General features: G+C 42.3%; 1 protein-coding gene across 2 annotated transcripts in view; it reads right to left on the bottom strand.

The window, feature by feature from the left end:
• Positions 1-13,805, bottom strand: part of DOCK4 (dedicator of cytokinesis 4) — a 346,430-nt gene that overhangs the window by 219,989 nt on the left and 112,636 nt on the right. For both annotated transcript variants that reach the window (XM_044280322.1, XM_044280323.1), the window contains exons 4-6: positions 11,039-11,094; positions 10,075-10,171; positions 7,965-8,113 (exon numbers count right to left, since the gene is read on the bottom strand). In XM_044280322.1, the coding sequence (XP_044136257.1) occupies positions 7,965-8,113; positions 10,075-10,171; positions 11,039-11,094 (302 nt within the window). The remainder of the gene's footprint in view (positions 1-7,964; positions 8,114-10,074; positions 10,172-11,038; positions 11,095-13,805) is intronic.

Below are 13,805 nucleotides of genomic sequence, written 5' to 3'. Positions count from 1 at the left end.
TATATATATATATACACACACACACACACACATATACACACACACACACACACACACACACCTTTAAAAGAGGGTGGAGTTTAGCTGAGGGAAACAACCCAACACATTTACTGTAATTTATGGCAGAAGACAAATGAAAGGGGTTGTCTGAATTTTTATTTTTTTATACTGATTACCTAGCTTCAGGATAGGTCATCAATACCAGATCAGCAGGGGCCCAAATGCTGGTGCCCTGCAGATCAGCTGTTGGAAGAGAACGCAGCGCTCTCTTCTCTAGTTCACTTGAACAGGAAGGAGCCATCCCACTGAAGTGAATAGGAAGGGCTGAGCTGTAGTTACACCTGCTTGACCTCTCACATCTCAACCCTTCCCATTCATATGGGCATTGCAGTCTCTTTAAAACCGAGATCTTCACCAGCTCCCATCTGCTGTAGGTTTTATCCCTCACAGATGTGACAAATTCATAAAAAGGTCTGTGCCTCTTAATAAATTGGTTACATCTTACAGCAAGCTTTTTAATAAGACTGGCGTGTGAAATGCCACTTTTTGGTAATTCTGTCCTTTATATAAGAATTACTGTCTCTTAGGTACCAATGAATGATCTCAAATTTCTACAAACTCAATTTATACAATAACTGACTTTGTAATAAATTAATAATCCACATTGTTTCTGTGGAATACATAGAATACAACTGTGCTAATTGTTGCCAATCCAAATGACAACTAAAAGCTGCAGTAATTAGCTTGGAAAGCTCAGTAGTATTACAGCCAATTTGGCACTTTCCATTTCATGTAAAAGAATATTCTTTAGATTGATATTCATTTTGCAACATTCCCATTAATAATCCATAATGAAACCTAGGGGAAGCAGTATTAAACCAAGCAACAGCACAGTATGAGCCCTGGAAACCAAATCTATACAGTTCAAGGGTAAAGATAATCGCTGCATTTCCATCTGTGCACATTGCATTAATAAACAAGAAGTGAATCCTATTATCACGATAGATTGATCTCCTATGACAAAATACAGAAAGCTGACAGGTATTTTGCCAACACACGGTTTAGACCTTGCCTAAATACAATCGTCTCGGCACTGTTGAAAATATCCCTTTTTAGAGCAAGCCCATCGATAGGATATCCCTAAACTAATCCCACTGCAGCTGAGCCTTCAAATGCAGTATAAGCAACGTGCAATACGTCAACATCCATGATTATAATATTGGGGCTTATTAGGATTCAATAAGATAGGATTTTAAGGGGGTCATTTACTAACTAATATACACCAGTTTTCTGGCATTTACCTGGTCTAAAAAAGCGGGTGGGGTTTTCTACGCCTGTTTGAGACGTAGAAAATGTTCTAATACTATGCCGGCAAGTAGGGCTGCACGATATATGGGAAATTTGTGCGATTGCGATTAGGACCCTAAAAATTGTGATAACGATACGCAATGCAATATTTTAAGGGAATTGGAATTGTGCTAGAAGTCTATTTGCTTGGATTTTCAAGGCAAAAGCACACACTAATTACTGATAATGCTGAAATGTAGTTATGCTCAACTCAAGAACTGAAATGCACAGTGTTTTTCAAAATAAAACATCTTTTTACTAAAGTAAATAACATATTTCCATTACTGCAAAATTATCTTAATAGCACTGCACAGAACAGATACATAAAATAGAAAAGATATAAGAACATGTGTTCATTAAAATAAGGTTTTCCGAACACTGAACAAATAGTCAGCAGCAGCAATATAAGGTAATATACCATATTTTTCGCCCTATAAGACGCACCGGCCCATAAGATGCACCGAAGTTTTTGAGGAGGAAAATGAGAAAAAAAAAATGTTTTGAACTAATGGTGGTCTGTCAATGACACTGTTATGGGGGCGGGGGGGTCTGTGAATGGCACTGTTATGGGGGGGGGGGGGATCTGTGGATGGCACTGTTATGGGAGGGGGTCTGTAGATGGCACTGCTATGGGGGGGGTCTGTGGATGACACTGCTATGGGGGGATCTGTGGATGACACTGCTATGAGGGGATCTGTGGATGACACTGCTATGAGGGGATCTGTGGATGACACTGCTAAGGGGGGGGGGAATCTGTGGATGACACTGCTAAGGGGGGGATGTGTGGATGACACTGCTATGGGGGGGGATCTGTGGATGACACTGCTATGGGGGGGGGGGGATCTGTGGACGACACTGCTATGGGAGGGGGATGTGTGGATGACACTGCTAGGGGGGGGGGGGAATCTGTGGAGGATACATATATAGCATCTTATGCTATGTGCCATCCACAGATCACCCACATAACAGTGTCCCTGCAGTGTAAATGACCCCGAATACAGGGGCTGGGGGCCAGCATCTGGATTAGGAATGACAGCAGGGACCAGTGCAGGCCCTGTATTCTAATGCATCGGCCCTGCTCACTGTTGTATAATCTTATCTAACCTGTAGGCCTTGTTAAGATATAATAATCATGTGTAATCCAGCTGTATTACTTACAACTAAATTCCGTAGCAGAGAGGAGGGAGGCGGCAGGCTGGGAGGACTACACGTCACTCATTACGTCACGCGTCCGCGCCGTCTGCTTCATTCATAAAGTGGACGGTGCAGGTGCATGATGTAATGAGTGACGTACCGCCCGCCCTCCCAGCCTGCCTCCTTCCTCCTCCTCTCTGCTACGGAATTTAGTTGTAAGTAATACAGCTGGATTACACATGATTATTATATTTTAACAATGCGTACAGGTTAGATAAGATTTTACAACAGTGAGCGGGGCCGGTGCATTAGAATACAGGGACTGCACATGTCCCCGCTGTCATTCCTAATCCAGATGCCGGTCCCCAGCCCCTCCTCCCTCTGTTGATACACCCGCCGACTGTGCTGTGTGGCGGCCGTGTATCACTGTAGGTAATCGCAGCATTTTTGGGTTGGCCAAATTGCCATATCGCAATCGTCGATTATCGCGATACAATTGCTTTGGCAATATTTCGTGCAGGCCTACCGGCAAGGAAGCTGGCGTAGATTTAGACTGGCTGTGGATGTGCTGAAGTTATGTAGAGGCCGGCACCTCTACATACCTTGGCGCATACACCGCAAGCACAGGGTCTAAAACGCCGGTCTTAATAAATGACCCCTTTGGTTTTTTCAATATTCTTACATGCATGTTACTTCTCCAACTTCTAGTTTGTGTTTGATACACCACTTCATATCTAACTGATTAGCATGTTCTTTGTAGATTGTACATGTGCAAGATGAACATGTTTTGCATATGCATTGGATTCCAATGGCCAGTGGGATAACACTCCTATGGATGGCCATTTAAACTGCTGTATATTTAGTGCAGCTAAGGAGAAATATCCTTACAAGAAGAGGTGTAACAACTAACCAGGTGGATAAGCAGCAAAACTTGAAATGTGGCTCAGTTGACACATTTATCATTAAAAAGGTATCCAGTCATCAGATTTTATCCCCTCAAACTGCCAACAGCTTGGTATCCAGGACAGTGAAATCCTCACAATGATGACTTTAGAAAAATAAGTTTGATTGCCATATTCTAATGTGTTCCGGGAGTCATGGGGGAGGCTGGAAAAGTCATGCTAGCTGGTCACCTTCTTGGCTTGATTGAACTCCAGATGCACCTAGCACATGCAGAGAAAGCCAAGGCCAATGTATCTTGTTTTACGGGCACATATGTCAGAAGGACCTGGAAGTGGCTTGTGATGATGCACCTGGCCTTGTGGGACCAGAGTGGTGGCATATGGGGGCCTAAACCCTAATGACAGGTTCACTTTAAAGGTATTCTTTTATGAGAAAAAAACTAAACTTGCCGCTCATTTTTCCCTATGATGAGCTGATCACTGATAATTCTGCTGCGGGCACATCCATGATTAGTGAAGTTGCCAGCACGCCAGCATGTCTCCCGCAGCAATTTCCCATTCTGGCTAACCTAGTATAGTTCTAAACAACGGTTCCCCGTCTAATAGCGCTGTCCTAATGGGAAAATCTCTTTAAGTGAACTTGTGTCCCTGTAAAAGACCCACTTTAGTATATAGTAATAATAAATGCATCTCTACAAAAACGTAAATGATCTAACCCTGTAGCAAAATATAACAAGTTGAAATGTTACAGTTTGCTAGTAGCATGCAGAAATATCTATTTCGATGTTGAGTGCTGAGAAAAAAATAAAAGATGCCTCTGTACGCACTTATTCTGTGCTGCAGCAGAAATAATTGGATTAATGGGGCATTCATTTACCAGATGGTAAGCTCCCTTTTCTACTGCAATGCAATATGGTTCATCTAGTCCAACGCTGTATCAAAATCTCCAGTGAGCTTAGGGCTGCCGAACTCTCAAGACTTACATTTTCAAACACACAAAGTTATTACAAGAATCTGTTAAAATGCCATAATGCTTGTAAGGCCTCAAGCACACGGCCGTGCCGTTTTTTGCGGTCCACAAACCGCAGATCCGCAAAAAACGGAAGCCGCCCGTGTTGCCTTCCGCAATTTGCGAAACGGAACGGGCGCAGACAATATAAATGCCTATTCTTGTCCGCAAAGCGCGGACAAGAATAAGACATGTTATATTTTTTTTGCGGGGCCGTGAAATGGAGCCACGGAATGTGGACAGCACACAGAGTGCTGTCCGCATCTTTTGCGGCCCCATTGAAGTAAATGGGTCTAATCCGAGCCGCCGTTTGCGGACCCTAACAACGGTTGTGTGCATGAGGCCTAAGTGTAACAAAGCCACAAATAACAATAGAAAATGTGTATAGTTAATAGAGTAAGCAACTCAAATAAGAAATCAGAATTTGTTTTAAAATGGTTTGTGCAGCCTGTGTATATGGATGACCTATCCCCAGGATAGGTCATCAATATCTGATCAGCGAGGGCCCGAGACCTGGCACCCAAGCCGATCACCTCTTTGAAGTGGAGGCAGTTGGAGGACAAACTTTGCACCCAACGGAGAGAAACCTGTGCTGGCAAGCGCCCCACCGATCGACCTTAAACCATCTTCATGTTCAATTGATGTATACAAAGAAACCAAAAGAAAACCTTTTTGTATTATAATGTCCTGTAACTAATTCTATGTCAAACCAATCACTTGGTAACGATGGGCAAAAGGAAAGTCCTCGACTCAATACATTAATATGATCATTAGTGAGGTCAACAGAAGAGATATTCACCATCAGTTGTTCTAATTCTTCACATTGCGCCTCGTTATTCTCTCGTCCATGGTCTCATTGTATACGTCAATTGAACATGATGATGGTTTGAGGTCGATCGGTGGGGCGCTTGCCAGCACAGGTTTCTCTCCATTGGGTGCAATGTTCGCCCTCCAACTTTTGGAGGTGGTTCTGAAGAGGAATTATTTCCTCTTTGGCGACACCTTTTACCAACCGAAGCGGGATAAGGCAATTGGGTCAAATGTGGCCCTTACTTGTGCGATCATCTATATGGCCGTAGTGGAGGACAGGCTAGTGTACCGATCTACATTCATGGAGATGATCCTGTGCTGGTGGCACTACATCGATGACATTTTTTATTTTATTTGGACAGGCACAAGGGAAGAATTGGATTGTTTTTATTTACACCTGAACAATGGTATACCTGGAATACAATTTACTATAACTATGTCGGAAAATGAATTACAGATTTTGGATTTTAAGGTATATGTAGAGGATGATCAGATCCAAACAGATCTATATAAAAATCCCACAAATAGGAACAACCCGTTGAGGTTTGATAGCAATCACCCTCTCAGGATGGTTGAATCGCTCCCATGGAGTCAACTACTTAGGGTTAGAGGAGTGGTCTCCGATGAACAGAAGTTTTGCAAAAGAATTGATGAGATTTGTCAGAAATTTGTCAATAGAGGTTATCCACGCAGATTACTGCAGAGAACACACAATAGGATCGTGAGGTCAGAAAGAGAATCCACATTACATTTCACATCTAAAACCAAATGGGATACAGAGGATACCATTTGTTTCCCCATTTGGCAGCCATAGTGGTAGGATTGCGAATATATTGAGGAAGGAGTGGCATATTTTACACAGAGGGTTGCCCACAATAAAATAATTTGAAGTACCCCCACTTATGGCCTATAAGAGGAACGCCAATTTAAGAGATTGTTTGGTTAAAACAGATAGAGGTGGTACGCAAGTGGATAGACAAGGATACCTTGATCCGTGTAAGAAAGGCAATTTTCCGTGTTTAGGTAGTGGCAATATGGTTAAAGGGGATACTTTTGTACATCCCTATACAGGACATAGATATAAGGTGAATGGGTACTACACCTGTAGATCGAAGGATGTGATTTATATGATCCAATGTCCCTGCAGTTTAATCTACTTTGGAGAAACTACGATAAAGATCAGAGAACGTATTAATAAACAAAGGTACTATAAGGAAGAGGATGTTGGACAGGTCTGTAGCGAAACATGTCATCGATTGTGGCCACTTGATAAATCAATTAAGATTCAGGTTGATTGACTCTGTGGGAACATTGAGGAGAGGAGGTGACAGGGAGTTGATCTTGAGGGGAAAAAATTTGAAATGGATCTTTATACTGTGATCATTACAGCCAAATGACTTAATTATAGAATTCAATGTAAGTTGTATGGAGTAGGATATCTTTGTCAGTATAGTTATTTTAGGCCATAAGTATGAAGTTGTTTTTAACCCGTTTTTTTATGTAATAATTTTCTATTGTGTTTGATTCCTATAGGTGGGAAGTGATCAAAGCTGGACCCCTATCATGCACGAATTGATACAATTGGTGATCTTTAAATTATTATTGAATATGACATTCCCGAATTAGAGTGCTCATCCTGGCTGGATTTATTTAGCAGAATTGATTATGCGATCGGTGGCATACAATTAGTTATGAAGAGGGGGAGTGTCTGTATCCCCATGGTTACGTGACGCCATGTAGATTTACCCAAGCGAGATGGAGGTGATTGTGGCGAATATTAAGCGGGAGATGGGATCATATGATCGGAGTTTGATTACATGATCTGCTTAGATCATGAAGGCGTGTAACTGTTTAGGCTTTGGGCGTTAGTTATATACCAATGCGGCGGTTTTCCAGCAAATGATGAGTTAGGTGGTCATGTGTAGATCACATGACCCGATTGCAGATTACGGGGGAGGGAGAGTTACGTCGAGCATGCGCAAAGAGAATTATGAGACGCCAAGCTGGATAATGGTGCATGAGGTAGGGGGTCCACTATGGGATGTAATGTATGTAAACCACACTGATTAACACGTAGTGGTGATCTGTTATTGGTGACCTTTCAAATCTGGGACGGATGATTGACAATCACTTGGGTTGATTGGTTCAGCGATATTGTGGATGGTACTGGATGCCTTATAAATATCTTGGGGTGAGCACTTTAGAATATGCTTGACAAAGACTACATAGTAGTCGAAACATTGCTGCTTTTTAGAACATATTTTCATGGACTAACTATCAATAAAGAATCTCTGAATGGATATGCTGCCATCAACTCCTATTTGAATGTCTAGCCTCAGGATAGGTCATCATTATTGGAAACCGGACAATCCCTTTAACAATCTTTTGAAGAGGAATACATGACTGATCTCAAAGGACACAGAAAAAAAAAAAAAAAAAGATTTCCTTATAAATTTCTCGTTTTTTACTGTAATATGAGACAAAATTGTGTTAAGAGAAAGGGGGATATAAAAAGGAGGAAATGCTGAGATATTTCTTATTCCCCGTTTTTAGTGTTCCTGTAAAGAGAGACTAAGATTGGATTTAGAAGGCTGATCACATTACGCCTAATGTCAGGAGTAAAAAGTACATTTATAAGCGGCTATGACTATGGACTCAACACTCGTCGGCCTCTAGTTAGTAATGTGAAACTATCTAGCATTTATGGAAAAAGAGATGGCGTCTGTGCATGTGAAAGGCAGAGATGATTATCTGTTACCCACTCATTTCCCCAGTCCAGACGGGCTGTTATGTGTCGCTTCACATCCTTCATGCGATCATGAGTCAGATGTCCCACTAGCACTTGTCTGCGCAGATCAAGAATCTCATTCATTATGTGGCCCAGGCGGTGAAAGAGATCACCTTCATTTTTCTGCAGTGTAAGACAGAAAAACTTCATTTACTCAAATTCTGTCAAATCTTGAAATGTTTCACCTTTATTTCTGTCCAAACTTTAATGCTTTCAATAGAGATGAAATAGTCAATCAGATATCCATTCAACATGTCACAGACACATGTCAGAATGTCACTTCAGTGGGGTTCATCAGCTTGGATAACCACACGTTTCCCAACCAAAACGACTGCAGCACTCCGCAGCATAGCTATGTTCAGAGACTCCCACTACTGCTAACCTGACAACTCACTATGACGAGTGCATTGGCTCAAAATGCTGTGTCAGGGATATACAGTTTTGGAAATGGGCTGAGAAACAAGGTCACAGACTCCAATAACATTTTCATAAGGACTGGGGTTGTTTTTCTTGATATAAACGTGTATCCTACATGGCATTAGATCACTGAGGATAGTGAATGCTTGCAGCAGTTGCATGCCATGCACCAGCATGTCACTGTACATGTTACCAACACTGGCTGCAGCGACAATGCACAACACCTGCATATCACTGTCCTTAGTGTTAGGCCCCATGCACACGGCCGTGTTTTCACGGCACAGTACAGTAATACACTGGTATAGATCATACCAGTGTATTACTGTATTGTGGCGGCAGCAGGGAGCGCACGGCGTCATAGCAACCAGTGACGCCGTGCGCTCCTGCTCTCAGGAGGGATCCAGGCCGCGGTTCCACGGCCGTGTGCATGGGGCCTTAGAATGTTGGGGATAGTGATTGGCTGCAGCAGTCACATGCCATACACCTGCACATCACTGTCCTTAGTGTTAGACCACTGAGGATAGTGATTGGCTGCAGCGGTCACATGCCATACACCTGCACATCACTGTGACCTGCAGCTTGTACATGTTAGCACTGCAGCCAATCACTTTTCTTAGCGTTAGACCACTGAGGATAGTGATTGGCTGCAGCAGTCACATGCCATACACCTGCACATCACTGTGACCTGTAGCTTGTACATGTTAGCACTGCAGCCACTTTTCTTAGCGTTAGACCACTGAGGATAGTGATTGGCTGCAGCAGTCACATGCCATACACCTGCACATCACTTGTGACCTGTAGCTTGTACATGTTAGCACTGCAGCCAATCACTTTTCTTAGCGTTAGACCACTGAGGATAGTCATTGGCTGCAGCAGTCACATGCCATACACCTGCACATCACTGTGACCTGTAGCTTGTACATGTTAGCACTGCAGCCAATCACTTTTCTTAGCGTTAGACCACTGAGGATAGTGATTGGCTGCAGCAGTCACATGCCATACACCTGCACATCACTGTGACCTGCAGCTTGTTCATGTTAGCACTGCAGCCAATCACTTTTCTTAGCGTTAGACCACTGAGGATAGTGATTGGCTGCAGAAGTCCATGCCAAACACCTGCACATCACTGTGCATGTCACCGATAATGTGACATGCTCAGTGACATGCAGGTGTTATTAGATACCGCGGCAGCCAATCCCTGTCCTTTGCGTTAGACCACTGAGGAGAGTGATCGGCTGCAGCAGTCAGGTGCCTTACATCGACGGTCACCACGGCAGGTTGTGAACAAACAGCAGAAAAAGTACCAAACCAGCGCCACAGAGGAGTACAACATGATTGTTTTTTATTTTGGACTTTTGGAGGGCTTGTCTAAGATTTTTGATCATCTTAGAGAAACCCTTTTAACATAGTTTACAATTTTTAAAGGGGAAACAGTTTCCCATCTGTGTGATATTGTGATAGCTGTGTGGTGGAGAACATGGCTGCTTTCCTTCAGAAACGGTAAACAGAATTATCCATGTATTTTTAGATGATGTGGTTGAGTCTCTCGAACTGCACTACCACTACAGCCTATTCAAAAGGGTGATATTGTTCATGGAAGAAGGCTGCCATGTTGTCAAACCATTTGAAAGCTCAGTCCATTGCTGAAAAAAAAAAGACTATCTTACCACGTAAAGCTGTTTCCACATTGTGCCCCAATCTCTTAAGGTAGAGGTCATTTCAGTAATAACAGAGTCTTCAGTAGGAACGACCATTTCAAATTGCCTGTGAAAGCAAAGTAACTATGAACGTAAGTACAAGATGTATTATATGGCTGAGAAATTAAAAAAATATATTAGCATAGCCAATGAGAATTCTGATAAGGAACAACTAGCCCTCATTCTGCTTACCACAGGTTTCCACATGTTAAGCGACTCTTCAGGGATCTGCACATGATGTATGTATTTTAAAATCTGCAGCAAGTCAATTTATACAGCAGAAACATTGCAAATTTCATGCAGAAATTCTCCATTGACTCTATTGAATGGGAATAAGGATCGGTTCCAAGTGGGTTCACTCCAAACTTTGGTATTTTTTGGACAGCAGACTAACCCGAATCCTTTCAGATTTGTTTCGGATGAATACACTAAAACGGAACGTATAGCCATTTCAGTGTACACGTCGGCGGGGAAAAAAGCACTCGGGAGGAAGAAGAAAGGTTCTCACATGACCCTGAGAAGTAGGGGGGGCTTCCTCCGATTGGCTCCCAGGCTGACAGCCAGCCAGAATGAGCCAATCAGTGCTGTAGTAGGCAAGGATTTTTACAGAAGTCCTTTTTTTATGGGGGGGAAGGGGGTTAATAAAACCAGCATGCAGGTGATCAGTACACCTATACACAGGCTAGGGCAACAATCTGACTTTCCGTTGGCGTGCTTGACTATTTTCGGCAGTCCCATTTTAATGAATGGATAGCAAGCACGCCCATCGCTCCGTTCACTTCTATGGGGTGACGGAAATAGTCGAGCCAGCTATTTTTGGAGCTCCCATAGAAATGAATGGAGCATGGCGGTCATGTGGTCGTCTGAATGGGGCCGTCTGAAAAAATATAGTCCCAAGACATACAGAAAACATTACCTGCAGATAAGTACCTACCCTTTGTTTTTCACAGAAGCATTCTTGAGGTGTATGTAACTTGAAGGAAAAATACCCTGGGAAAAATATAAGTTAATAAAATCAGAACCCAAACTCATTTACACCATGTGCCAAACACAACAACCTGCTGGCACAGGAAAAAGCTTCAGGCTGAAGTCTGCACCATGAAAATCTAAAAGCATTAAAGGGCGCTAGGGTCATGCTTGCACTTTGTAATATATTTCTAAGCAGTCTGTGTATAAATGAGAAATCCGTGTGTGCATATTAGTCGGTGCTGGCATATATTTTTATGAAATTAGCATAATTACATTTAGATTAATGGGGTTGCTTACTTTTTAAACTTTTTGTTAAAAATTCTCCTAAAAATAAGTTGAGACCCCTAGGGATCAGCTGTGATCTTGGAAGGAGAAAGGAGGGGGCAGCAAGGAAAAATAATATTGCATAGTACCCACTTCTGACATGTCTGCTTTAGTAAGCGGGTGCTGTAACCATTAAATAACAATTGTGGAGCGTCTTTTCGCATAACTCTATGTTGTACTATTCATCTATTTTTCCTACTACTTTATAAATGAATTGCTAGAAGTCTGAACTAGGTCCAACTGGGTGTTACCTATTGGGTGGAGTGTCCCTAAACAGTCAGCACTGACTGGATAGTGTCAGACTGTGTAGAGACAACCCAACTTTATTGCAGACTGCTGACAATTCATTCATATGAGTGGCACAATACAGAGTCACAAGAATAGACGCTTCATAATTGTTACTGCAGAAAATAAAGTTGACTTGCCTGCACAAATGACATTTCGATCGCTCATTGGGTGTGTGTACACTGACGAGCAAAAGGGTAACAATGTTTTGAACTTCTGACTTTCAGGCTCCATATCACACCATCCACTACAGCGTCGAATGTGTGACTACCATCATTTTATGGACAATCATCTTGGCTATCTCATACATAAATTGGACTTGAAACTATTTAGCATATGATGCAGATTCTTGTCATGTAACTGCATTGTTACTGTTTTGCTCCTAAAATTTTTATTATTTTATTAGTATTTTGTAAATCCACCTTTGGCATTCAATACTGCCTGAATCTTTCTGGGCATGCTCTCGATCAGATTCAAATCTGTTCCCAGGTCTCCTCTACATGTTCCCAATGTTGGTGCGCACTTGTCGACTTACTTGGGTACAGCTTTTTCTTCAATTCTACCCACACGTGTTTGATTGGGTTGAGGTCTGGGGACTGTGAGGGGCAATCCAGCACCTCTACTTAATTTTCATTGAACCATTTCTTCGCCAATCTCAACATATGCTTCGGATCGTTGTCCTGCTGGAAGACTAGGTTTTTCTTTTCAGTAACTCGTCAAGTAGGATACTTACATATAGCTTAGCATTGAGACCACCATCGATCCTGGTGAAGTATCCAATGTCTTTGGCTGTGAAACAACCCCATATCATCAGCCTTCCTCCACCAAACTTGACAGTTCCGTCAATTTCTTGATCCATTAGCCCCCTTTTCCCTTGTTTCTTCTAGAACCCTTAGCACCCATCAGAGCCCAGTGTAATGACCTTCACCTCATCACTCCAAATCACCCGTTTCCAATTTTCTACGGACCACTGTTCGTACTTTTTTGCAAACTTGAGCCGATGCTTCCTATCACGATATTGAAGTCGAGGCTTCGTCACCTTTTTTTGGGCCACCATTCCAGACTTGTGTAATGCGCGTCACACGGTGATCTCACTATTACGAAGCATATGGGCAATCTCCATTGCCATGTTTGTCGCTCCAGAACTGATAGACCATGTGATGAGCCGACTTGTTGATGAACTTCATTTCGTATTATTGTAACTGTCCTGGCACTGACATGAGGCAGTTTGGCAATTTGGCCGAGATACTGCTGTCGATGAGCTGAATGATGCAGTTTCTATTTTCTTGGAAAATCTTCTTCATGCCTGCTTCTGGATTCAAAACCGTGACCTTTCGCTTGGGAATCAACCTAATAACACACTGAGCTATTAGGGAATGTGAGAACAGGTTGTAATTTGTAGTACTGTATACAAGAAGAACAAGATTGTTCCAACACCAGGAGCAAAACAGTAACAATGCAGTTACATGACCAGAATCTGCATAGCTAATTATATGCTAAATAGTTGCAAGTCCAATATATGTACAAGATAGCCAAGATGATTGTCTATAAAATGATGGTCTCATGTTCGTAGTAGTGGATGGTGAGGTATGGAACCTGAAAGTCAAAAGTTCTAAACATTGTTACTCAGCAGCAAGCTGTGTAACTGGGGCGTGAGGACCGTGTTGTGGCATGATTTAGGCTCAATATGCAGCCTACGTGAGCGGGCAGGTGACAAAAAAATTAAATGTAATTCTTGCATTTCCGTTTATAAGGTGATTTTGGAGGAAGGGAAGAAAATATAATAAAATGTTAACTTCAAAGTTCCTTTCCCTGCATATACCTGAAAAACCCCTAAGAAATAAAATCCACAGCTAGACTAAATGTTCTACAGTATGTATATACCAGTACAAAAAGACGTTAGTGCCCCAGAGGTAGATTTGTTCTGGGAACATCAGTACAGTTGCGCAGGCTGCACATGGCTTTATAGTTCTGTCGCCAGATAATAACTTAACATTTGCTTTAGTTATACGTTAAGAAATGAGAAGTCGGAGGCAGAATCAGCAGCCAAATTTGCTGTTAGAGTTTTCTTGCAGTGCTTTTGTGAAATGCATATGGGCCGCATTCCTGCTTTATAGCCATTA

Source organism: Bufo gargarizans, chromosome 2 (genome assembly GCF_014858855.1).
Source record: "Bufo gargarizans isolate SCDJY-AF-19 chromosome 2, ASM1485885v1, whole genome shotgun sequence".
Classification (NCBI taxonomy): domain Eukaryota; kingdom Metazoa; phylum Chordata; class Amphibia; order Anura; family Bufonidae; genus Bufo; species Bufo gargarizans.
Note: the sequence above shows the minus strand (reverse complement) of the source record. Positions and strands in the feature narration are given on the sequence as shown.